The sequence below is a fragment of the Urocitellus parryii genome, chromosome 4 (assembly GCF_045843805.1).
Source record: "Urocitellus parryii isolate mUroPar1 chromosome 4, mUroPar1.hap1, whole genome shotgun sequence".
In the NCBI taxonomy this organism is placed as follows: Eukaryota; Metazoa; Chordata; class Mammalia; order Rodentia; family Sciuridae; genus Urocitellus; species Urocitellus parryii.
This window is the reverse complement of record NC_135534.1, coordinates 205994324-206019311: the sequence shown is the minus strand read 5'-3', so window position 1 is coordinate 206019311 and position 24988 is coordinate 205994324. Positions and strand designations below refer to the sequence as shown.

The 24988-nt window shown below is 63.9% G+C and overlaps 1 protein-coding gene across 1 annotated transcript in view; it reads right to left on the bottom strand.

The window, feature by feature from the left end:
* Window positions 1–24988, bottom strand: part of Hmcn2 (hemicentin 2) — a 123657-nt gene that overhangs the window by 18619 nt on the left and 80050 nt on the right. The window contains exons 51-83 of the mRNA XM_026386316.2: window positions 24809–24922; window positions 24214–24356; window positions 23721–23871; window positions 22342–22560; window positions 20734–20847; window positions 20312–20499; window positions 19904–20000; window positions 18914–19075; window positions 18662–18775; window positions 17601–17803; window positions 16926–17007; window positions 15412–15543; window positions 14434–14577; window positions 14190–14349; window positions 13977–14101; window positions 13406–13589; window positions 11380–11477; window positions 10664–10930; window positions 9983–10164; window positions 9463–9544; window positions 9250–9386; window positions 8630–8771; window positions 8409–8553; window positions 7984–8111; window positions 7224–7380; window positions 6384–6505; window positions 5503–5667; window positions 4366–4473; window positions 3948–4082; window positions 3444–3578; window positions 2323–2513; window positions 1283–1496; window positions 271–405 (exon numbers count right to left, since the gene is read on the bottom strand). Of these exons, the coding sequence (XP_026242101.2) occupies window positions 271–405; window positions 1283–1496; window positions 2323–2513; window positions 3444–3578; window positions 3948–4082; window positions 4366–4473; window positions 5503–5667; window positions 6384–6505; window positions 7224–7380; window positions 7984–8111; window positions 8409–8553; window positions 8630–8771; window positions 9250–9386; window positions 9463–9544; window positions 9983–10164; window positions 10664–10930; window positions 11380–11477; window positions 13406–13589; window positions 13977–14101; window positions 14190–14349; window positions 14434–14577; window positions 15412–15543; window positions 16926–17007; window positions 17601–17803; window positions 18662–18775; window positions 18914–19075; window positions 19904–20000; window positions 20312–20499; window positions 20734–20847; window positions 22342–22560; window positions 23721–23871; window positions 24214–24356; window positions 24809–24922 (4875 nt within the window). The remainder of the gene's footprint in view (window positions 1–270; window positions 406–1282; window positions 1497–2322; window positions 2514–3443; window positions 3579–3947; window positions 4083–4365; window positions 4474–5502; window positions 5668–6383; window positions 6506–7223; window positions 7381–7983; window positions 8112–8408; window positions 8554–8629; window positions 8772–9249; window positions 9387–9462; window positions 9545–9982; window positions 10165–10663; window positions 10931–11379; window positions 11478–13405; window positions 13590–13976; window positions 14102–14189; window positions 14350–14433; window positions 14578–15411; window positions 15544–16925; window positions 17008–17600; window positions 17804–18661; window positions 18776–18913; window positions 19076–19903; window positions 20001–20311; window positions 20500–20733; window positions 20848–22341; window positions 22561–23720; window positions 23872–24213; window positions 24357–24808; window positions 24923–24988) is intronic.

The following is a 24988-nucleotide window of genomic DNA, read 5'->3' as shown; positions in this document are numbered from 1 at the left end:
TCCTGAAGTTGAGCAAAGAGGTGACCAGGTCCCTGGGCTGCCCCTGGTGGAGCAAGGCTCAAGGGGACAGATGGCAGGCTGCGTGCCTCGGGCACTTCTCCGCCAGGCTGCCCTGGCCCCTGTGCCCTCCTCCGTCCTGGACTGTCCACAGGCAGGTAGGCCCAGGGCTGAGTGTGAACAAACAGCCACTGGGAGGACAGGGCCTGGCCTCTTGAGAAAGCCACAGGCAGGGCGCACAGAGGCCTCGAGACAGCCGCGGGCTGGCCCTACCCTTCACGTGGACGAAGCTGACCGCCTGCACGCGGCCCACTCTGTTCTCAGCCCAGCAGACGTAGGTCCCGCTGTCCTCTTTGGTGACGGCCACCCGCTGCAGGGTGCTGCCCCCGTCCTGCTCAGACACCCCGTCTGTGGTAGAGAAAGAGGTGGCCCAGTGCGGGAGCCTTCCTCCCCGAGATCCCACCCAGGCCTGGGTACCCAGCAGACGCTTAATAAGGACACCACCATGGAAGGAAGTGTCCCTCCACCCTGGACGCGGGAGTCACAGGGCCCGGAGGCCGTGGTGAAAGAGCCTGTGCACCCCAGAGAGAGCTGCACCCGAGCAGCCAGGGCCAGGCCTCGGGGGCCATCACCGTGAGGCCACAGAGCACCGCCATTTCCCTACAGAGGGGTGCCAGTGGGTGCCGTCTTCCCGTCTGTGGCCCCACACTGGCTGCACACCAGGGACAGGACAGATGTCACCACCCCTGGGCCATTCCCTCTGGACAAGGCCGGCACCAAGCGCGGCTCCTGTGTCCTGTCAGCCTGGCCCCGGGCTCCAGGTCCTCCCCTTTCCCAGATGAAGCAGCTGGGAGGGCGGCCCACCAAGTTCTGCCCCCAGAAAGGGCAGGGTCTGGCAAACCACCACTGTGCCAAGGTGTGACACAGACCTGACTTGGGGGGGGCATCGCGCTGGAGGGGGCTCAGCAACTCAGCAATTCGCCTCCCTGAAGGTCACCTGGATCCCAGGTGGGAGGACAGATCCCCAACACCCTGAGGTCCCGCCATGGGAGCGGCAGCCCTGGCTGGACGCAGGCCCCTCCTGGCCCGAGCCCTCTGGTTTGAGTCTCCCAGGGGCTTCCTGCCAGCTCGGATACATGGCCTGTCCCAGGCAGACACGCAGGTCTGCCCTGTGTCCCTGGAAACCAGATCCGGAAGCCCTGGGCCCTCAGACAACTTCCTGTCCAGTAGGCAGGTCTCCAGCCCATCCCCACGCCCTGCCACTGCCCTACCACCCCACACAGACCTGTGACGGGCCGGTCGTTGATGGTCCAGCCAAGGCGGGGGGTTGGGCTGCCACGGGCCGCACAGCGAAGCCACAGCCTGTCCCCGAGGCGCAGGCTGCGGTCCCCAGGCAGGGTGGTGAAGACAGGCAGCGCCAGGATGGTGAGGTGCACTCGGCGGCGGGCCCGGCCCACAGCATTCTCTGCTGTACAAGTGTAAGTGCCGGCGTCCTGGTCCTGTGGGCAAGAGAGGTGCCAGCCTGAAAACTGTCCCCTGGCACCGTGCCCCTGTGGACCCATCCTCTGCACGTTCCCAAGGAACATCCAGCCCAGAGAAGTGGCGTGACCTGCCCACGATCACACAGCTAGCTACCGGAGGTCCCCACCACTGTGCCCTGAACCCACTACTGCTTTCATAGGGCTGTGCTCCTTTGCCATCCAATCCTGCCGCAAGACACAAATGACAGGAACCGACTGTTCCCGTTTACTGAGCATCTACTAACTGCTGGGCTTGATGTTCAGAGGCAGACCTGCTGCACCTCATCCATACTTGAAAGACCCCAGGGCAGGCCCTACTTTTGGTGCCTTTGCAGAGAGGGCCCAGAGGCTCTGAGGGGAGGTGTTCTGGGGAGCGCTGAACAGGGTGCGGCACCTCCACTGCATGCCTAGCTCCCTTGGCCTGGCAGCCGGCACCCCATCAGCCCCCCAGCCCATTTGCAATTACAGAATGTGCTGAGTGCTGAAGAGGAGGCCGTGGGGGTCCCACCCACAGCCTGGTTCAGCCCCCCACTGACCACGGGAATGGTCTACACCAAGGCCCTCCCATCCCCCTGCCCCGGGAGCTGGTGAAGAGGGTAGGGCCAATGCTGATTGTGCCTCTGAGCCACGATGTATCTTGGGACGATTAAGTTTTGTCATCAGTGGGTGGTAGCACAGGTCTCCTCCATTTCCTGGGTCAGAGCTGCACGGGGCTGTGAGAGCGTGGCACACGGGGGCTCACCAGGAGCCTGCGCTCCTGGATGGTGACACCATTCCCCTCCTGCTCCTGGGCCACGGCCCTCACCTCCGAGTTCTTCACCAGCAGCTCCCCAGAAGGCTGGACGCTGACCCTGCCCCCGGCTGCAGACACGGGCTGGCCGTCCTTCTCCCAGGTGATGTCGGGCTCAGGGCTGCCCCTGGCCACGCAGGGCAGGAGGGCATGGGAGCCCTCAGGGGCAGACAGGTCAGGGAGGCTGTTCTCGATCACGGGGGGCACTGTGGGGAGAGGGAGCTCCACTCGGGATGGGGTTGGAGCCTTGGCCTTGGGCAGGGCCCTCAGCACTCCCTATCAGCTGCCCCACCCATTTCCCATTTAGAGGTCATTTAGAGGTCATGGCCGGTGGCCTGGATGAGTGGGGCCCTGAGTGTGGGAAGCCATGCCGGGCGCCTGCTGCACACATGCAGTGACCCGGAGCTCCGGCCCAGAGGCGAAGCAGCTTCCCTTGGGCACAGACCCCGAGGAGGGCAGCTCCAGGATCAAAAGCAGAACAGTCATCGTGAGGCCCACGTGAGGCCCGGGCAGGGGGAGCCATGCTGGGGCAGGGGAGCCAGGCTGGGGCAGGGGAGCCATGCTGGGGCAGGGGAGCCAGGCTGGGGCTGGGGCACGTGGCCTTAGGCTCATGTGGTAACCAACAGCCACGCGGCAGGTCACCAGGGAGAGAAGCAGGCCAGACAAAGGGGCCTGGAGCCAGGGCATCTTCTGCGCTCACAGAAAAGTTGGGTCCTAACCCGCTAGGCTGCCCAAGGGACGGCCACCAGGACACCCAGAGAGCAGGCCTGCGACTGGAGCGTGACGCCCACACGGAGCCTCCTCGGCCCAGCGCCAGTCTCTGCCAGGGTCACGAAGCGACTGGTCAGGACGAGGGAAAGGACGTGAGCTGTGTGTCTGTGCAGAGGAAGCGGTGGCTGTGGACCCAGAGTCCAAATGAGAGAGGGACGGCGAGACCGTCCCAGGGCCACGGAGGCCAGGGGCAGGAGTTTACTCCTGAAGCCATGCGGTACAACAGAGGAGATAGGTCCCTGAGCCCCCCTAGAGCCACAGGCCGTGCTGGGGTGGGTGTGCCCTGTCTGGGCCCAGAGCCGGGCAGGGGCAGGAGCTCGCAGCAGCCCCCAGGCCTTTGGCTGCCGGGGACACCCCAGGCCCACCTTGCACCACCAGCCGCGTCTTCCCCATGGCGCTGCCCACCCCGTTCTGGGCGAGGCAGAAGTAGTTCCCAGCATCCTCGGGACGGGCGTGGATGATCTGCAGCTGTCCCCTGGGTAGGACCCGGGTCCTCACACCTGGATGTGACGGGAGGAAATCAGGGCCAGCGGCTGGAACAGGGGGAGCCCTGAGGAGGCAGCTGAGTGTCGCTGACAGGTATCCATGGGGGGCCACAGGGAGGCAGATGAGCAAGGAGGCCTGGCGCGGAGCCAGCTGAGCCCGCCTTTCCCGAAGCCAGCTCAGCACTGAGCTCCCAGGTGGCTCTCAGGCTGCGGTGCCAGGAAAAAGGAGGGCAGGAGCGACACCAGAGCAGGGGGTCGGGACGTGCCTCTGGCCCGGGGGGCCTTTGTGGGACCTCTTGGCAGGGCTGGGGTGTCCTGGGGCCGGGGAGGAGGCCCAGGGTCCTGGAGAGGACGTCTTCCTGCCCTTGCTGCTGCGGGACTCACCTGTGGGGAGGCTGAGCCCCTCCTTCTGCCAGGTGACGCTCGGCCGGGGGACCCCTGAGGCCTCACAGGGCAGCAGCGCCTCCTCCCCTGCCAGGACCCGAACCTCTCTGGGCAGCGGCTTCACCACAGGGGACGCTGAGGAGGCACAGGGGACAGAGGTTCCTGGGGACACTGCTAACACCAGCCCCACCAGCAGGGAGCCTCTCAGGACCAGGGAGAGAGGCTGATAAAGGGAGTGGGTTTCACAAAATCTCAGCAGCAAGAGCGCGTAGGCGCCGGGCGCTGGCTCCACTTTCCTGAAGACTCCCTCGGGGGACTCAGATCAGGGGCAGGACCAGGCGTCCGGGACCGAGGGCCCCCCTTCACTCCCGCCCACTGCCGCCAGCTGTCCACCCGCCCCCTGCCCCGGGACCCTTACCGTGCACAGCAAGGACCACGTGTTTGCGCGCCACGCCGGCAGAGTTGCGGGCAGTACAGGTGTAGCGGCCGGCATGGATGGGGAGGGCCTGCCCGATCTCCAGGGCACCTGCGGGTGGAAACGGTGCCCGGAGGGATGAAGGGATTGGGGACAGAGGTGCCCGGCCCCACTGCAACCCCTGTCCCCTTGTTAACAGCACGGGGATGAGAGGCATGGGACCCGGGTTCTAGGCCTGCCTCTGCCCCTGCCTGGGGCACCACTGCGAGCAAGTCCCTCCACCCTCTGGGCCTGTTTCCCCATGTACACAGTGAAGAATCAACAAGATGGTCTCTGGAAACTCACTGCCCTCCCGGAGTCTCTGGCCCAGGGTTCCACTGCTGTTCTCACCTTGCTCTGCTAAGACCCCACCTACTCCAGGAGGCCTCCCAGGATTGCTGCCTCCCCTGTCCTCCCCACATCCCCCCTTAGCCCGGGGTCCCCAGCAAGCACCATTTTAACCTTCTCGGAATGCAGGCTGCACCCCAGCTGGTGAGCAAAGAGGTCTCTAAAGTGTCCACTGGGGACCCCTGTGGGCCTGCTGGGCAGGCAAGGGGAGCAAGGCCCGCTGGCCTCTGGACTAGCCCGTGGTCTCGCCCCAGCTGCTTGATTTTCACTGCTGGCTTGGAGCACCCACTAGTGGGAGGGGAGGGTTCTGTTGTTTCCCAACAGCTTGAAGAGCACCCTTCTAGCAGAGGCCTCCGACTGTAGGATTTCACTAACCCACAATAAATCAAGTTATGGGGGGGTCCCCAAAAAGTGGCTAACTTGTTATGTCGACAGAGACATCTAAGACGTCACCACCTACTGTCCTACCACTAGCTTGATTTCATCAAAAGGAACTTTTAATACCCCAAGATCAAGAGCACAACTTCCTAAGAAAGGCAACGCCCCTCATGGGGTACAACTGGCTGTAAGGAGCTCTGGGCCACTGTCATGGGCAGCACCGGCCTGCCCAGGAGCCTCGGGGCACCGCAGAGGGGCTCCCCCAGCGCAGGGCAGGGACTGAGGCTGGCGGGGTGAGGCTGGGGACGGGGAGCTGGACGAGCTCTCCACCCTGTTCCACCACCTGGGCTCCTTCTCCTGCTGGCCCTCACTCACCTGAAGGCAGGACGCGGTAGCCGCTCCCCCTCGCCCCCAGCTGGGAGCCCGCCTTGCTCCAGGACACGACGGGGGCCGGCACGCCTGCACTGTGGCACGTGAGGATCACAGGGGCCATCCTGGCTGCAGTGAAGTCCGTCCGGTCATCTGCGATGGTGGGTGGCACTGGAACCAAGGAGAGGTTTGAGGCCCTGCCGAGTGCGTGGGGACACACAGCCGCCAGGGCAGGGGATGATAACTGTAGACGTGACATGGCTGATGAAGGCCAGGCACTGGATGTGGGCACATCTGCTCACTCGGGAAATACCCCGGGGCTTGGGAGGGTCTTGAGCCTTCTGCAGAGAGCTGGCCGGGAACTCGGGGGCTGTAGGAGAGGGGGCTTGGCAGGGCTCACTGGGCCAGACTGCAAGAGGCCAGAGACGGCCCCCAGGACACGGTGTTAAACCTGAGAGCTGAAGCAAGAGCAGGTGCTGGCTGGGTAGAGGATACCACGTGTGCAAAGGTCCCCAGAAAAGGGACAAAGAACCGGGCAGCGCAAGTGGACCTCAGAGGGAGAGGGTGGTGGGTGAGCTGAACCTGGAGGCTCGGCTGGGCCGGACCACAGGACGCGTGGGCCCAGGTGAGGGCAGTGGGCAGCCGTGGAAAGAGGAACTCCAACCAGGGTGATGACAAGGACACGCTGGGGTACAACATCGGGGTAGGGCAGGGCCGCCCTGCAAGCTCCCCTGGCCAGGAGCTGTACGAAGCCGGGGTTGGGCCAGGGTGGAGAGCAGGGCCCAGGAGAGCTTCCTGGAGAGGGCCCTCTGCACCCAGAAGGGCTGGGAGTCTCCGTGTCAGGGACAGTGCCCGAGGCGTCCCCGCCCATCTGCACCCTGACTCACCCTGCACAGTCACCCGGTACAGCCTTCGGGCCTCGCCCAGCTCATTGCTCACCACACACTCAAACTGGGCTGAGTCTTGGGGGCCAGGGGCGGCGAGGAGCAGGGCGTTGGAGGGCAGGAGCCTGCCGAGAGATACACGGGGAAGGGCCCGGGGCTGCAGAGGGGCCAGCCTGGCCGACCTGCCTGGCAGTCTGCAAGTGGGAGCCTCACGACCGTTCCCCTCCTGCACCTGCCCCCAGCGTGACTCAGAAGCGTCTTCTAGAAGAGGAGGTTTCAGCTGCAGGCTTGGGGGAGATTTCACCCTACCCCGTGTTTCTCTGCAGCCCTGCATGTGCTATGGGAACATCTGAATGACCTCGTGATGACACGCCCAAGTCCCCATCGGGAGGCTGAAGTGTGTTGAGCTCATTTCAGGCATGAACTCCACAGTGTCCCCGTGTCTAACAGGACAGAGTTGGTGAATCAACTGGCAAACTGACTCCTTTGACACTCCAATGGTCACTGAGTGACCAGCTCCCACTCCAGCTGCAGTCTTGTTCTTGGTGTGCTTGCTTGGGCGGTGCTGGATTGACCCGGGCCTCAGGCATGCTGGGCCACACTCCCGGCTGCCTCATGTTTGGTTTTGATACACCTTGGCTGAAGGTCCCAAACCCCTTGCCCCATGTCAGGCAACTCTGTCTGCCTGAGTATAAGGCCCTCCTGGGCCTCTGGGGTCTGGTCCTGGCCCAGGAAGACCCGAGCACACACTGCCTGGCTGCTGAATGGCCCTGCTGTGTGAGATGGGCACACCCTCCCCACTGCCTGTGGCTCGGGAAGGCCCAGGTCCACCTGCGTCCTTACCGGTAGGCACCCTGCTGCAGGCGGAAGTCCAGCTTCTGTCCATCCTTCCACCAGACCACCAGAGGCTTTGGGGAGCCGCTGGCCTCACAGGGCAGTGAGGCCGGGCTGTGGGCAGTCAGGGTCACATTGGAGGGGCCAGGGGCGATGACTGGAGGCTCTGGGGAGAGGCAGGCGTGGGATGGGGATCTGGGCTACCTGAGGCCATGCCAGAGGCCAAGCCCGGGTTTGGGGTGCTCATTACCACCTTCATCCCGCCTCCCAGGGGCAGCAGGAGAGATGGCAGGGGGACCCACTCCAGACTTCACCAGCTGGGGATGGGCTTCTCCTCATGCCTGGCCGCTCTCCTTGAGCGACTCCCCATCAGCCCCAGCCCCAGGCCAGGGCCATCTAGAGTGGTCACCAAGGTGATGTGTTGGGTTAGGAAGAGAACTTTAATTGCAACACCTAGTTCAGTGATTCCACCTCTGGTGCATGCTTCATGGCTCACCAGAGCAGTGTGTGACGTGTGTGTCAATATAAACACGCAGCCCTCACAGGTGCACGCTCACAACTTTTTACTACAGGTCAAGAACATGGGAGACTATGTTGGGAGACTTGGGGGCTGGGGGCAGCGAGGAGCAAGGCGTTGGAGGGCAGGAGCCTGCCGATGGACACAGGGGGAAGGGCCTGGGGCTGCAGGACAGCCGGGGGAACGCAGGACCAGAAACCCACAAGGACCGGATGCGGAAGGCAGGGGGCAGGCCCTCCCTAGTGCACCTACCCAAGACCTGGAGGTCACGGCCCTGCCGGTCAGAGCCGGCGGAGTTGGAGGCCAGGCACAGGTAGTGGCCAGCATCCTGGGTGAGGACTGGCTGGATCCTCAGAGAACCCTCGGGCAGAACTTCCAACCTGGAGCCCAGGGAGGGTTTGCGATGGAGACCCTCAAACAAGTGTGGCGTTGAGAGGGGCTACATCCCTGATTATCTCCAACGAGACCCTCCCTGCCCCAGCTTTCTGCTACTCTTTCTGGGCAGGGCACCAGGACTGCGGGGTGACCCTCCCTAAGGGCCAAGGCTGTTCTGCATAATCCCGCCCCCCGCCACAGGTGATTGGACCAGGGATAGACACCTCACTCAGCTGGACCAATGGCTTTCTCTGCCCTGAGAGCTGGACAACTGGGGCCATGAGTGGCCTTCGATGTCCCACCTGGAGTTCCCGGGATCCAGTGGCGCCCCATCCTTCCGCCAGCTCACGGCGGGCGGGGGCGTGCCACGGGCCTGACAGGGCAGCAGGGCGGTCTGGTTCACAGAGGTGTTCACCACAGATGGTCCGGGCTGGATGGTGGGCACAGCTGGGGAGGGCACAGAGGGAGTGGCTGGGAACCCGCGGTGGCTCCAGGGGGTGGGCGGGGGGCGGGGCACACTCACTGTGGATCTCCACACGGAAGGCCACGCTGGTGCTGCCCGCGTCGTTGTGAGCAGTGCAGCTGTAGTCCCCGCCGTCCGCTGTGCTCAGCGCCTGGAGCTGGAGGAACCTGCCCTCCTCGGGGAACTGCGTGTGGGCGTCCGCCTGCAGAGCCCCACCCAGATGGGGAGGCCTCGTCAGCACGGGTGGGGCCAGGCCAGCTCGACACCAGCCAGGGAGGACCCACGAGGCTGGACAGTGGCCCCTGCCCCATTCTGACTCACTGCCCAGCTGAGGTCCTCTGAGGCACTGGGCACCTCTGGGGAGTACCTGTCCCCGGAGCTCCCACTAGATGACCCGCCACCTTAGTCCACAACTGCAAACTGGCCCCATGTGAGGGATGAGCACAGAGAGCCTCAGTTACTGGCCTTAGGTCACACAGCCACTAGGTACACCTGGAGGGACCATGGAAGAGCAAGGTGTGTGCCTCAGAAGCCCCTTCCACAAAAGGGGGATGACAACAATAACCGCACTGGAGTCATGTGCAGAGTGGGCCTCCGTGGTGGGAATGGAATCCATTGGTTTGGGGGCTGAGGCCTGAGGGGGCAGAGGGTAGTGCCTGGGTCCCCAGCCTGGCACTCACCTGCAGCAGGATGCCGTCTCGGTGCCACTCGATCTTGGGCATGGGCTCTGCCTCCACAGAGCACTCCAGGACCAGCTGGCCAGGGGCCAGGCCAATCACAGAGCGGGGCCCGCGGGGCCCAATGACATTTGGAGGGGCTGGGGGTGCAAGAGGAAGTGAGAGGTGGGCCCTCTGCGGTAGACCCCATCCTGCCTCCACCCCTAAGCCCCCTACCTTGAACCCTGACTCGGAAACTCTTCTCCACTTTTCCTGCAGGGTTCTCAGCCAGGCAGGTGTACAGCCCAGCATCACTGACCTGTGGACACAGCAGGATGAGCGGCTGCCGCTGGCCCCCACTGCCCGCTGCCAAGCTGGCCTGTTTCTACTCAGCAAAGGGCCAGATCTGGGCTCCAGTCTGCAGATGCTGCTGCCCCGCCTCCCAGCCTCCGGCTCCCCTCTGGATTTCTTCTCCACCTCACTCCCACTCTGAGGATGGAACAGGCTGCTTCTCCCAGGAAGCCCCCTGACTGCACCAGCCCCCCTCTGGCCTGGATGAGGAGTTATCTGGTATCTCCTTCAGTCTGAGTTCTGCAGGGCTGGGAGCACCGAGGGCCCAGTGGGCTGTCTCCACCCTCTCAAACCCCACACAAAGGACAGTCAGCCTTCCCTTGGCACCTGTCCACTGAACTGGGGAAGCTGCAGACCCCCTCCTCCCAGCTCCCAGCCTCATCCCACAGCGGGCAGGGACCGGCACCTGCACGGCCTCCACCCGGAGCGCCTGCCCGGCCGAGCTGTGGTTCTCCAGGGCCTGTTCGTCCTTGTGCCAGGTGACGTTGGGTGGGGGCATGCCTTGGGCGTCACACAGGAGCTCCAGGGGGGCTCCCGGGGCTAGCGACAGCTCTGCAGGCTGGCCGGAGTCTTCAATGTAGGGGGGATCTACAACACCCCAGGCTGGGTCAGCCGTGCTGCAGGCTGGGGGTCCTCTGCCCCTGCACCATCCAGTGCTGAGAGCAGAGGGGGCCAGAGGCACGTGAGTGGGGGGCTGGGGGGCCTGGAAACATCAGGAGCGATGGGTCCACCTTCCTGGGCAGCTAGTTGTACTTTAGAACCAGCGAGGACACAGTGCGGGGGACACAGTTGCCACACATTTTTCCAATATAGCCCAACATCAAAATTTAGGGAGGGCTCAGCCCCCAGATTTTGGTGGCTTCTGTTCTCACTTCTGCTGCCAAAGTTTGGTGGACAAGACAGTGGGACACAGCCCGGAGAACCAGACATCCAGCCTCCGAGCCCCTGCCGGTGGGGCCAGCAAGATGCCCAGGCAGAACCAAGCCCTCTGAGCCTGCAGGAGCACTGGGCTCCCCACCGCCTGTGCCCGCATCCCCAGAGTCCCTTCTCCCTCTGGCCAGAGAGCCCTGGAGGACCGATGACCCACCCATCACGGTCAGCTGGAAACGTCTCCGCGCCTCGCCGGCCTCGCTCACAGCCACGCAGGAGTAGGTCCCCGAGTCGCCAACCCCCACCGTCCACAGCTGCAGGCCAGGCCCCTGCTCCAGGCTCTGCGGCAGGAAGGGCTGCCCATCCTTCACCCACGACACGAGGGGCTGGGGGCTGCCCCGGGCCTCACACGGGAGGACCACCGAGGAGCCCCGGGCCACCACGACATCATTCTGGAACTCCACCGGCTCCAGGATGGGGGGCTCTGTGGAGGGGGAAAGGGCAGGAACCGTTTTATTCCACAATAGGCAGCCCTTGCCCCAGGACCTTTACACAAACCCTCCCTAATGACCCCATGCCCGCCTCCTGGGCATGGCTCTCACCTCCAATACCCGGCTTCACCACACCAGGGAGCACCCTGAGTCCCAGAGGCAGGGCAAGGTGCCCTCCCCTGCGGTCCCCCAGCAGCCTCCCCATCCCCTGGTGGAGCTGGGCTGGCCCCTTTGCACCCCGCCGGACACTAGTGCCTGGCAGGGCCCTGGAACAGCTGGATGTCTGACCACTGCTCGTGAGACAGACGGGTGAGCAGAATCCAAGGCTGTGGACAAGTCTTGCTCAGCCTCGAAGCCCTGAGGCCAACCCTGGGCAGGACTGGAGGGCCTTGATCCTCACTCACCAAGGTCAAGGGACCCGTGTGCCCACCCCGGTGCGTACCGAGCACCTGCAGGGTGAAGTTCCTGTCGGCCACTCCTGCCGGGCTCACGGCCACGCAAGTGAAGGTGCCGGAATCTTCCAGGTGCACCTGAGAAATCCTGACCCCAGGCTCCCCAGGTGGGGCGGCGGGCAGGCGGGAGAGAGGCGGGGAGGGCGCTCAATCCAGACGCCCCTCCCCGTGCCAGCCTGTCTCTCAGTGCCCAGCCTCTGTGAAGACCCCTTTCCTGGCCCCTGGATAAACCTGTGCCATGCCCTTGCTCTGCCCCGTCCCCTCTGGCCCACCCTGCCTGTGGCCAGGGCGCCGTGGGCCCGACCGCTCCACCTTCTGCCCCTCCTCTCCCATGAGCCCCTTTCGCCCGACCTCCCCTCCCAAGCCGCTCTTGTCACAGTGCAGATGGCCCTGGTGGCCACGCCGACCACCAGCTCGGGCCTGGCTCCTGTCGTGCAGTGGGTGTCCCTCCTGAACCCGTCTTCCCGCCTGCGCCCCTGGTTCTTCTCCCCCGCCGCACCCCTTCCCTGGGTCCTTGGGGTCGTCCTAACCCAAGCAGTGGGTGCAGCCCACTCGCTCTGGGCCTGTTGAGCCAGTCCCGGCGTCCAGTGTCACCCTGCTCTGACAGTCCCCAAATGTCTATCTCCCTGAACTCCAGATGGGAGACCAGCACTGCCGGCATCACCCTGGACGTCTGAGGAGCCCTCAGCTGCCTGGTCATCAGGATCAAAGTGGAGTCACTTTGGTCAAGGCCACCCACAAAAACAAGCCAAGGAAGGTGGGTCATGAAGGAGGGCTCTCACTGGCCACCGCCCGACAGTGACTGTCACAAGAGGCTTCACCAGGAGCACCACTGTGCCCAGAACACACTTGGGCAAGACCAGCTGTCCAGCAGGCCAGCGGGCACTGGGGCAGCTGAGTGCCCTTGTGGCCACGGATCCTGTTTGGAAGCCTCGCAGGCAGCCCTCACTCTCCTTGAAAGTCCCCTGCCTCAGCCTCTTCCAGCTGTTCACAGACAGGCCTCGTCACCTCCTGAGCATCTCCTCTGCTGTCACTTAGGCTGACATCCCCCAGGCACTGGGAGAGCGCTGCAGCCTGCTCCCCACAGCGCCCGCTCAGAGAACAGGACTCGGCCTCCCAGGGTGGACTGAACACCCCAGGTCAGACCCAGCCCGGCGTGGAGTCCAGCCACGCGCCTCGTCTCTTCCGGAACTCGGAACTCCACCAGCCGCTCTCCAAACACGCCCGCGACCTGCCCACGCCGCGGCTCTGACCCTGGGGGGCTGCAGTGACCGCCTGCCTTCCCGGCTCTGCCCTGGGGCCCCAGCCTGCTGTCCATGCTGCAGCGAGAAGGACCCGAAAGACCCAGGCGACAGCCCCAAGGGTTGATGTGAACAGGTATCTGTGCCCCGTGCTCCTGAGCACCCAGGTGCTCTTGGACCTGCTGTCCCTCTGCCTGCACCTCGTCATCCATCCTAAGCACCTATCCCTGACCACCCTAAAATAGCACCCTCCTCGGCCCCTTCCCCTGCCCCCGCCCCCAGAGCTTGCCCTGCCTATGCCTCCCCAGAGCACACACCGCTGGTGACACGTCCTTCTGTATGCTGATGTTCTGTACCTGCCTGGCACGTGACATGCAGGGACATGGGCTGTGTCGTGCTCACTGCTCTGCTAGGGCCTGGAACTCTGCGTGAACAGTAAGCACTTCACAGGGTCGTTGGATGCATGAATTGGCTCAGGCACCTTCTTCCAGAAAGCCCTCCCTGATTTTCTCCATCTGTCCAGGCTGAGTCAGGCAAGACACAGTGCTTCTGCCCACTCTGTGCCACCCCCAGGAAGCTGTCCGAGCACTGAGGGCAGAGGACCCTTCCTTTCCAGAGCTCCATCTGGGGGCGGATCCCCTCTCTCTCCTCACTATCAAATTCTGTCTGTCGCTACTATTTTTATTCTAAGACCCGAGCAGAAGCATTTTAAACCAAGCTGCCTGTGCGTCTGGGGCCTGCGGCTGGTGGCCAGTGGCTGAAGCCTGTCCCCTACCTGAGGGTGCGGCCAGAGCTGTGGAGGAGGGTGCGCTGGGAGAGTGGGAGGGGCAGGCCGTCCTTGAGCCAGCTCACGTGGATGGGCGGAGAGCCCCGGACAGGGCACGCCATGGTCACCGTCTCCCCCGGCCTGCTCACCAGGGTCCCTGCGCTGCCTGCTCCCTGATCAATGGTGGGAGGAACTGGGGGAGGCAGAGGAAAGAGGGTGATGGGGGCCTGGGGAAAGGGGCTCCCAGGGCACCCAGGGGCCTGCCCAGACCTTCTGCCACCAGCAACCACTGTGTTGGGGGTTCCCAGAGCCTTTTGCACCCCCACGAGGAGTGAGCCGCTGTGGGGCCCGGCCTGGCCCCAGCCCTCTCTCGTCTCCCTTTATCCCCAGACTCGGCTGCACCCTGGGCTGGAGGGTGAGGCCGGGAGGCCCAGGAAGGTCAGAGTGGGTGTCACCCAGACTGGAACCTAGGTCTCCCTACCGGGCCCTCCTGTCGCCCTCCAGCTGCCCCCAAGGGGGCCCCATGTTGGCCGGGCTGCTGTGGTCTGGGACCCTGGGCCTGCTCCTGCCTTGCTCCTACCCAGCACGTTCACGGTGTGCAGCCTGGCGTCCTCCCCAGCCGGGTTGTGGGCCACGCAGGTGTAGGCGCCCGAGTCCGAGGCCCTGAGGCCCTTCAGCACCAAGGAGCCGCCGTCCAGGTAGAACCTGCCGCAGGGAGGCGGGGAGGGATTGCCGAGGACAGGTGCCTGTGGGCCGGAGGCCCTGCCTCCTGGGGAGGGCACGTGGGCCTTACCGGAGGTGGGGGCCTGCGCCCTGGCCCAGCGGGCTGCCGTCCTTCAGCCAGGCCACGTCGGGAGGCGGCTGCCCCTCGGCCTCGCAGTCCAGCCGCACCTCCTGCTCCTCCAACACGCTGTGCTCCTGCGCGGTGCCCGAGCTCCTTATCCGGGGGGCCTCTGTGACAGGGGCAGCGTGAGGCCCGGGGGCCGCAGCAGGGCTACCGTGGGGGGTGTTGGAGAGGGGTGGTGGGCGCAGCCTACCCAGCACGGCCACCACGAAGTCCTTGCGAGCCTCGGCCAGGGCGTTCTCCGCCACACAGGTGTAGGTGCCAGCCTGGGCCGGCTGCAGGCCGCTCAGCTGGAGGCGGCCTCCCCGAGAGACCACACCGTGCTCCACGTTGCTCTCTGCAGGGCGGAGAGGGCCGTGAGTGCCCCGCGAGCTCGTGAGCCCGTGGGGAAGCAGGCCCCGGGCAGGGCTCCTCTTCACACGTCTCCCCCTGCCTCAGCTCCTGACCGCGGTTCCTGTCAGCCCCCGTGTCCTTGCACAGGGACATCTCTCTCCACAGGACCCAGTGTCCAGGACCTGCTGCAGGGCCAGCTCTCACCCCACTCACCCTCATAGCAGGTCAGGTGTGTCCACTTCCCAGCAGCAGGCACTGCTCTTAGACCCTTCACCAAAGGTAAACCTGAGGGACACGGTCCCTCCCACACCTGTCCAGGCTTCTGAGCAGGTGAAGCAGCCACTCACTGACCCCACGTGGGTCACTGGGCCCCCGGGGGCTCTGCTCGCTAGCTGGGAACGCATGCATCCTCCTTCCTCCTCCCCAGATGCCCTTCTACACCCCTGCCCTGAAGCCTCTCTGGCGGCCCCCCCTATGGTCCACCGGACCTTGTTCTCGTCCGTCCAGCTGGTTTTAGCACTGAATGCCCCGCCAACGTCCTGTGCCTGACCTGGAGCCCGGGCGCCCCTGGCAGCCTCCCCTGGGCCTCAGCACTAGGCAGAGCACGTCCCTGTCTGGCGGGGGCTGACTGAGGCCCCCATGCCGCGACCCTCCAAGCCCCCAACAGGTGAGTTCTGGGCGTTTGGGGCTGGGACCAGTGACAGGAAAGACACCAGGGGAGGGCCTCCGCACACTGCCAGCCTTGACTTGGACAAGTGAGAACATCAGTGACCACCGACTTCCCGGGGGCTTCGTGGTCCCTGCTTTGCAGTGGAATTCAGGAGGGCAGTCCACTCACCCACGGCCATTCTGTCTTTCAGCCACGTAACAGTGGGCGCGGGGACCCCTGACACATCGCAGGCTAGGACCAGCGGGCTCCCCGCTGTCTGGCTCACTGTCTCCGTCTTGGGGTTCTCAAACGTTGGGGGCACTGCAGGAACGGAGCCAGAATACAGAGCCCTGAGGCTCTTCCCCGTGTCCTTCCTCCGGGCAGATCGGAGGCCTGGAGCCCCCTCCCCTACGGTTAGGAGCTCAGAAACCTCCAGAGCAGGGACCCCCCAGACAGGCTCACTCTGCACGGCGTGGGGAGGGGTGGTTTTAGTCACACATGGATCAAGAAGCAGCTGCTGGTTATTTCAAACCACTGAGAAAGCCGAGCGCAGGCAGCGTGCACTCAGCCCCAGGTGGTGAATGCACGGCTCACCACCACAGCCCTGAACCTGTGCCAGGACAGGCATCACTGGTCAATCCCAGCAAGCTCCTGCTCAGCCAGGATGAAGCTGTGCACCCAAGAAGGTGTCACCAGTGGAACACAGTCACCTGCCCTCCCACACGGAGCCCGTGCTGCCCTGCCCACTGAGGCAGATCAGGAGGGGCTGTGGGCCTGCAGCAGCGCCCGGGTGTAAGCCATCGTCGAGGGTCACATTCGGTATGGCTCAGGGTGGGATGCATCTGCTGAGGCTGCTGTTTGCCATCTGAGGCAGACAGCTGTGTCCCCACCCCACAGCCTGCGCCTCCCGTGCTGCAGCAGAGCTCTAGCTGAGCGCTGGTGAGTGAGGTCAGCTGCCCTCCCAGCCTCCTGTGCCTGTGGGGGACAGCCGCCCAGCACGCACACCGGCCTCTTCCCTGCCTCCTGCAGGCAGGACGGGACGCAGTGTCCCCACATCAGCCACGTGAACAGGGACAGTACCCTAAGAGGCCGGACTAACAAGGGGGCAGGAACCTGGAGGCCCAAAGGACAGAGGAGCCGAGTGGCCCCCGCACAGACACCGTCCCCCAGGTGGCCCCCGCACAGACACCCCCAGGGTTCGTACGGGAGGCAGACTTCGCTCTCCTTTAGTCCCTGTAGTGCGGGTTCTTCCGTCCCACAGCTAGGTCTGTCTACACCCTGACATAGCTGACCCCGAGGAACCTGGCCCCGCTCCACGGACAGCTTGGACAGCTCCCTTCACCTCCGCTTGAGAACACGTCCTGTCAAATGCCCCCTATGTTCTGCCCCAGGGCTGGTGGGACATGAGGCGCCATGCCCAGGCCTCCCACCCCAGTGCCAGGTGGCCAGCTCTCATAGCAGGTCAGGTGCGTCCAGCTCCCAGCAGCAGGCGCTGCTCTTAGACGCTTCACCAAAGGTAAACCTGAGGGACACGGTCCCCCCATTAAGCCCCACAGAGCAGGTCACTGGGGTCCTCTTTGGATCCTGCGAGGCCTAGTCTTTGGCACCTGGCCACGCCACCTCCTTCCAGCCATCGTCCACCTCATCCTTGGCGGCCTGGTGCTCCGGGGGCTCCTGTCCCTGCTGGCCAGGCGGCAGCTTACCCTGGACGGTGAGGATGAAGGTCCGCGTGGCCTCCCCCGCCGCATTCCTGACTTGGCAGCTGTACACGCCCTTGTCCGACACCTGAGGCGGGAAAGGCACCTGAGGCTCTGTAGCAGGGGAGGTGCCTGGCGCCCCCACAACACCCAGGCCTCAGAGACCTCCAGAGCAGGGACCCCAATCAGCCAGTCCTGCTTGGGCAGCCATGGACATGGGGGCCTCTGGCCTTTCCCAAGAGCTCCAGGAGGCCAAGGGAGGCTCAGGGCCCAGGCCCACCTCCCTGCGGAGCTGGAGCTGGCAGGAGGAGCCCAGGGTGCGTTTCCAGAGGAAGGGCCAACAGTCCACAGCAGACCCTCGAAGGTGTCTGACCACACCAGAAGGGAAGGGCCCTGGGACAGACTCCTGTAGCCTCAGACGGCCAGCAAGGACCTGGAAAAACTCTCAGTCCTGGGAAACCGAGGTAGGCGGCAGGGAACGGACCTGCTCAAGGGCATCCCGGAGCCGGGCAGAGCCAGGGCTGGGGTCTGACCTCGGGGCCCGGGCGCCTCCCAGGGCTCCCCTGGAGACTGTCACTCAGTGTGGGCTGTGCAGGTCTAGGAGGCGGGAGTCCCACACCCTGCCACCACCGCCCTCCCCCAGGCCTCCCGAGCTGGAGGTGACATGCTCATGGCTCTCACCTGCGAGGCCACGATCTCCAGCCTCTGTCCACTCTGCAGAACCTGGGTCCGCTGGGCCAGGGCCAGGGGCTGCCGGTCCTTGTACCAGGTCACAGCCGGTTCTGGAAGCGAGTCTGTCTCACAGCTGAGGACAGCCTTGTCCCCCACCTGCACCAGGACTGTCTCCTGGGGGCTGTTGGGAGCCCGCCTAAAGGTTGGGGGAACTGAGGATAGAAGACAGCCCAGTGAGGCTCTGTGGTCTTCCCCAGGTCCTCCCTGGCCCTACCATGGGTGAATGGCCTATGGAGGCCCATGAGGGACACACAGTGACTCCACCCTGGTGGCTGGTGCAGACCCAGGGGGAGCTGGGAAGAGAACCCAGACCAGCACCCTCGGACCTGCTGGATGGCCAGAGAGAGCCTCTTGCCCTCTCTGGGCCTCAGCCTCCGGGGTGGATGGGAGAAGGCAGGGACAGCCCCCCGGGCTCTTTCCTGTAACAGCAGCCCCCAGCCGGGGCAGAGACCTCCAAGGGGTCCCAGTCTCTCTGGCTGAGGAATGCAGAAGCCCACTCCCTGCACACAGCAGGTGGGCACAGGCAAATGAAGGAGCCACCTCAGGGCTACAGAGAACCTTCCAGTGAGTCCTGGCTTGTGACACCTTGGGCCAACTTTCCCCAGGAGGATTCTAAAGATAAGGAGCCTAACAAGCCCCATGCCAAGCAGCTCTTGAGAGCAGAGAAGGGCCTCCCACTTTGACCATCACGGAAGCCCACCAGGAGCCTCGTGCTGGGTTAAGTGCCGTGTGCATCATAAAACGGTCACTTTACACATGAGAACTCTGGGGCTCAGAGAGGGGGAGCAACTTGCCCAAGGTCACAGAGCAAGTGAACACGCAGCTGAGTGTCAAACCCCAGTGCATCCAACTCCCAAGGCTTTGGTCTTAAGCTCCATGCTAGACCGAGCCACCTGGGTTCTCTCCCTTCAGAAGGACGGGGGCCCAGCTGCAGATAGTGCCAGCTGCCCTCTGCTGCACTGCTGCCGGGGCTGATGGAGCAAGGAGAGGCTGCGCGGGGCAGTGCCTACCCAGCACGCTCAGCTGCACTGCTCTCTGGTCGCGGCCGGCGGCGTTGAGGGCTTCACACAGGTACGTCCCTGAGTCCGACTGCTGGACCCGCGCCAGCCGCAGTGTGTGGGTGCCTGCAGAGGAGCCAGTTCTGGCGCCAGCCCCCAGGGACTGTCCCCCACCCCGAGCCCTCCCAGCCGCACAGCCCTGCCCTGGATTGGAACAGCAGCCGCCACGGCCCAGAGCTGGGCCCAAAGCCTCAGTTTACCCACCAGGCAGGAGGAAAGCATTCTCCCCCAGGGAGAGGGCCTGGCCGTCCTTGTACCACGTGACCTCGGGGCTCGGGTGTGCGTGGACTTCACAGGGGAGAGAGACGCTGCTGTTGAGGATGGTGGTGACCTGCTCCGAGTGCTGGCTTGTGATTCTTGGTGGGACTGTCCCCATGGCCACCAGGATAAAAGACAGACATCAGAATGCACAGGGACGGGGGCAGAGGGCCAGCAGGTGACACACCGAGGGCTCTACAAAGCTCCTGGGGTTTCCTGCAGCCCTGTGCAGAACCTCTGTGGGTCCTAGCTACTGTCCACACAAGCACACTGAGGCTTGGAGATCAGAGAGGGACAGACACTCTTCCAAGCCCACACAGCTGTCAGTGGCAGAGACAAAATTCCTGTTCCTTGGGTCCATGACCTTGAGTGCTCAGCACTGCCCACTTCACTCCTGAGGCCACAGCTGTCCCTGCATCTGAGCTCAGGAGAATGTAGACTGAAGAATGCAGGCTCAGCAGGAAGCCCCACGCCCTCACCGCCTGCCTCTCCAGGTGTTTCCACAGGTGAAAGCCAGGCTCAGCCCAGCTTAGCTGAAGGCCTGGGCCCAGGAGAACACTCAGCTCCAGGCCAGGTATACAGTAGGTGCTCAAAAATAGTGCTATAAGGGGGCTGGGGTTGTGGCTGAGGTAGAACCTCGCCTACCCTGTGTGAGGCACTGGGTTGGATCCTACAATAAAGATCTTGTGTCCACCTGTAACTAAAAATAAACCTCAAGAACTGGTGCTGTCAGGCTGGGAAGAGCCGCCCCCCCGGCTGCCTGACAGCTGCTCAGGGCCATCTGGGGATGGCCCAGTAGGGACCAGGGTCCTCAAACGCTCCCTGCTCCAGGACACAGCTGGTGTCAGGCTGGGATCCCTGAACTCTGAGAGCAGGTCCCAGAGGCCCAGTGGGAGGGACAAAGCCCCTGCAGGGGTCACCAGTGCAGCCGCTCACCTTGGACCCTGAGGGTGAAGAGCTTCTCCGCGGAGCCCGCCTGGTTCTGGGCCACACACATGTAGCTGGCAGCGTCGGCCACCTCTGCCGTGGACACCTGCAGGTGCCACAGGCAGGTGGCTCTGGTGGGAGCTGGAGGCCCCTTGGCCTCCCTGCCCCACCCTCCAGCTGCTGTGAGGCCCTGTCCCTGCTGCCCCATAGCAGCAGCAGGTGGCCCATGGAGACCAGGAGGACCCCCGTGATGCCCCTCCATCTGGGGCATAAGGTTGGTGTTGGGCCCTTCTCTGTAGCAAACTGGATGTGGGCGGCTACGGGGGGCTGCACCTGTCTGGACCCTGGAGGCTGAGGGTGCGCCCTGGAGCCTAGGATCCTAGGTGACACCTTTAGCCCGGGGAGGCCTGTGCCCACCTGCAACACGTGTCCATCCTCTAGGACCTGCAGCCGTGGGCTTGGGGAGAAAGGCAGCCCGTTCTGGAGCCACGAGAGGGTGGGCGGGGGGTTGCCCAGGGCCGGGCACTGGAGGCTGACGCTGCTGCTGGCGTTGACGGTCACCTCCTCCACCAGCTCCTCCGTGTCACCCAAGATCACAGGCGGGGCTGGGTGGGGGAGAGAGGGTGAGGAGCGGCCAGGCTCCTGGGCGGGGGTGGGCCTGGGGCTGAGGGCAGCGCCTGGGGCTCCTGTGCCTGCTCGCCAAGCCCTCCCAGGAGGCCACAGCTCCGAGGGTGAGCGGTTCTGCCTGGCTCAGGCCCCACTGGGAAGCTCGGGCGACCTGGCCCTGCAGAGGGAGGCCCAGCCTGCAGCCCCCACCCCACCCGCACCCCTGCACTCACTCAGCACCAGCAGCTCGTAGTGCAGCCAGTCCTCGCCCACCTCATTGGAGGCCTTGCACGAGTACCTCCCGGCATCCTCAGCCCTCACCAGGGGGATCTGCAGGATCCGGCCTCCTGCAGGGACACAGGGCAGAGGCCTGGGCTTGCCACGAGCCCCACCCGAGAGCGAGGAAGCTGCTCTCTCCTCTGGAGGGGGCCGAGGACAGTTCCCACTCCCGCCTCATCTGTGCCATGGAGAGAATCAGGTCCAAGGGCAGCTCACGGCTTGCTGGGAGCAGGGCCCCAGGGCACTGGCGCTGTGGGGCTGCCGTCGTCCACCTTAGACAGGAAGACAGGCTCCCAGCAGCGGCCAGCAGGAGGGCAGCCGCTCCAGGCTCAGGTCTGTGGCTGTGTGGAGCTGACCACTCCCGAGGACGGCAGGGGATGGGCAGCAGGTAAATGGCCCAGGAGATGCCCGGGAGGCAAGGCGGGCAGATGCTGGGTCTGCAGCAGGTGGAGTGACCAAGAGCCTGCACTCTCCATAGAGTGCCAGGGGACAGAGCCCGGAATGATAGGCAGCTCCCGGGCTGAAGTCAGTTGAGTTTGAGGTCAGGACCAGAATTCAGGTCATTATCTTATGACCACCGCCATGACATGCTGAGGATTAGGGTCAGTGGCCAGGGTCAGAGGTCAGTGCTGGGGTTGGAGGTCAATGGCCAGAGGCAGGGTCAGTGGCTGGGCTGGGTTCAGTTGACAATTGGGATTGACCTGTGGCCAGGATCTGCATTAGGGACGAGAATGTGACTGAGCCCACTGAGCACTAGGATCTGGAGCTGGTGTCCAGGTCAGAGGCCAGTAGCAGGTTAGGGGATTGCTACAGAGATTTCAAATAGGAACCAGGGACTTTGACTAAGCATGGCCTCTCCCAGAGCCTGGGGAGTCCGCCTTCCTTTTGAAGGGCCAAAGTACAAACCTCGTGTGACTTGCTCACGGTCAGCCATGCGACTGACCATGTGCCCAGCAGCCCACTGCTGCCCAGACCCAGCAGGACACAGCACACATGCTAAGCTGGGAAATCATCCAGTGTCCCCTGCCATGGACCACAGGGCCCTGCCCCTCGGGTACCAGCTGGCTCCTGGCCCACCCAGGGGACTGTCCAAGGGAGCCATGGGTCTCAGTTCCACCCCCTGGGACTTTTAATTCAAAATCATCCAGAAAAGTGATCACAAAATAAAAAGCTCATTTGAAAATTAAATAACCTTAAATAAACGTATATTTGAGGTGATAAAAAGAAAAAGTAATCCTCCTGAGCTGTGACCCAGCAAGAGCCTCCTCGAGGTTGCGGGCTGAGCCCAGCTGAGACCTTAGGTAAAGGACCACAGAAGAGGGAGGTGACACTTCTGCTGATCACTCCAGGTCATTCGGGATCCTGAGGCCAGAGGCGGGCACGGCCCAGAGTGGCAAGCTCTGTGCTAAAACCTGCGGCACACAGTGACCAGGGCTGACCCTGCCAGCCCGCTACAAACTGCAGCCAGCGTCCCGAGTGGCCACACACCTCGTTCCAGGTCACACAGCAGGTGGCTCACAGGAGAGCCCCAAGCACCCAGCTTCTCTCAGAGGCCTGCCTACCTTGTAGCACAGAGACGCCATCCGAAGCCGAGAGGGGCTGGTCCTCCCTGTACCAGGTGAGCTCGGGGGGCGGGATGGCATTGGTGTCGCAGTACAGGTAGGCTGGGTTGCTCTCCACAACCTCCCGGTATTCCGTCACCCCACCCAGGGCCTCCTCCTCGTGGGACAGGATCTCGAAGGGTGCACCAGCCTCTCTTACTTTCTGGAACATGGGGGGCACTGGGTGGGGAGACAAAGCTGTTAGGAATCACAGCAGGGGGACTGCACCTCTGCCCGGAGAGTCGTGCCAGCCGCAGAGACACAGAATCGCCTTGGGTCAAGGTCTTTTTAAATGCACTCCCTCCTTGGCTGGTGCTATTGGGCAGCTACTCTGTGCTGGGCACTGGGTGGTGCTGGGGCCTAAGGAGCTCGTGTCTAAGGGGCTTGAAGACTCCTGGGGACGCAGAAGTACCGTCTAGGGCAGGAAGCCAATGCTAAGCTTTAGCCAGCATTTAACAACCACAGAGGCCTGGGCCATCAGATTTCAGGACCAGAAGGGGCCCAAGGTCAGCTGTTTTGGTCACCTTCATTTGGCAAAGGATGAGACTAAGGCTTGGAGGGCACAGCCAGCCCAGGTCATGCAGCCCGTTGACAACGGAGCCAGGGTGTGGGGCCTGGGGGCCAGGGGGCCAGCAATGAAACAGGGTTGTTCCTCCTGCCAGGCCACTGCCCGAGCATCACAGAAAAACCTGGCCCATCAGCGGCCCCACAGGCCTATCAGCCTCCCTAGTTTCCTGCCTCTGAGTCTCCCTGCCTCCTAGCTCCTCTGCCTCCCTGTTTCCCTGCCTCCCAGTCTCCCCACCTCCCTGTCTCCCGGCCTCTCAGCCTCCCTGTCTCCCAGCCTCCCCAGATCCCTCCTCCCTGCCTGCTTCTCTCCTTCCCTACATCCCTTCCTCTTTACTTTTTTCCCAAAGGAAAACATCATTCACAAAAGCAGAAAAAACACGAGGGCCGTGAGTGCCCGTGAGCAGCTCCCACGTTGCCGACTCGTGGCCCTAGGCTCACTCTGAACCTGGACTCTGGAACCAGATCCGCGGGCTTCCTAATACAGTGAGGGGCATCTGCCGGGGCTGGGCCAGGTTTGGGTTCACCAGATCCAATCCAGCTCTCCTTAGTTCTGTGCGGGGCCGGAGCCCTGGGCTCAGGGCCTCGTGCCCAGTGGTGGCGGGCCAGGGTGGCGCTGCTGCCTGGGGTTGCTGGGGTGGGGGCGGTGCCTTGTGGGCTCCCTTGCCAAGGGCTGGTGCTCCATGCTGACAGCTGCCCCAGGGGTCGCACTGGGGAACAACAGGTCCCTCACCCTGCTGGCCACCACCCACCCCCGCCCCGCGGGCCACGCTCACCCTGGATGAGCACGTTGAAGTCCTGGTCATCCTCCCCAGCCACGTTGGTGGCCACGCACAGGTATCGGCCGGAGTCGGAGACCTGAGTGGGCTGGATCTGGAGCAGCCGCCCCTCCCCTAGGACACGGAGGCGCTGCCCGGGGGCCACGGGCTGCGGGGACAAAGGGGATACAGAGATGGGGGGCAGAGAGCACCCAGACAAGGGCGCTTACCTCTTAATAAAACACCACACAGACGGATGGGGACACCCTGCAACTTGGTGAAACCAGATCCAAATTAATAAAAATTGGAAAAGAAAGAAATGGGCAAGAGGAGTAGGGTCGCTGCTCCTGAGACACCCCCAGCCACCGGGAACTGGGTCTTTTCCAAAATAGACAGGGTCCATGTGCCCGGGCCAGCTCCGGGGCCCTCTGTTTTCTGGGCTCTTTTCTGGAAGATTCCAAGCAGAGCCACTGGGACCCCGGGTGAGGGCCCGCCCGGCCCGGCCACTCACCCGCCCGTCCTTGTACCAGCTGATGGAGGGCGGGGGCGCGGCCCAGCACTGGCACTCCAGGGTGAGCGTGCTGTTCACCTTGGCCTTCACCTCCTTCACGCTGACCGCCCCCAGGGGGTCGTCTTTGGAGATGGAAGGGGGAACTGAAAAGCCAGTGTGCAGGGAGTGAGTGGCCCTGGGGGGGACACCCCGCTCAGCCTGGTCCCGGGGCAGCCCCTGAAGCAGGCCTGGGGTGCTGCTCCTGGAGGGGCAGGGAGAGGGACCCTGAGGTCGACCCACTCATGGGCCACCTGCCATGGCTACGGGACAGGGAGGTCTAAGGCAGGGGACTCCTGGGGCAGCTTCGGATGTCCTTCTGGAAGGTCTGGAGCTGCAGGGCCTCTGGTTACACTCACAGCAGAAGTGGCCGGGGGAGGCCAGGACTGCCCATGGCCCAGGTCCTACCCACTCCTCCTGGGCCCTCAGCGCCACAGTGGGGAAGCACTGTGACCATCAGAGCCTGGTGACCCACAGCAGCCTGGTGACCATCAGAGGACTGTGCCCTGGGTGTCAGGCAGGGCCCTGGGTGTCAGTCAGTGTCCCCCCGCAGACTCACCGAGGACCTCCACGTGGTAGTTCTTCATGGCCTCCCCGAGTTCGTTGGTGACCACACAGGTGTACTGACCGGCGTCCTCCTTCTGGGCATCCAAGATCTGCAGCCCGTGGGTACCTGCCCAGGGGACAGCAGCCAGGGTCACCCTGCAGCCACGCCTCATAACGGCTCCTTCCTCTGACC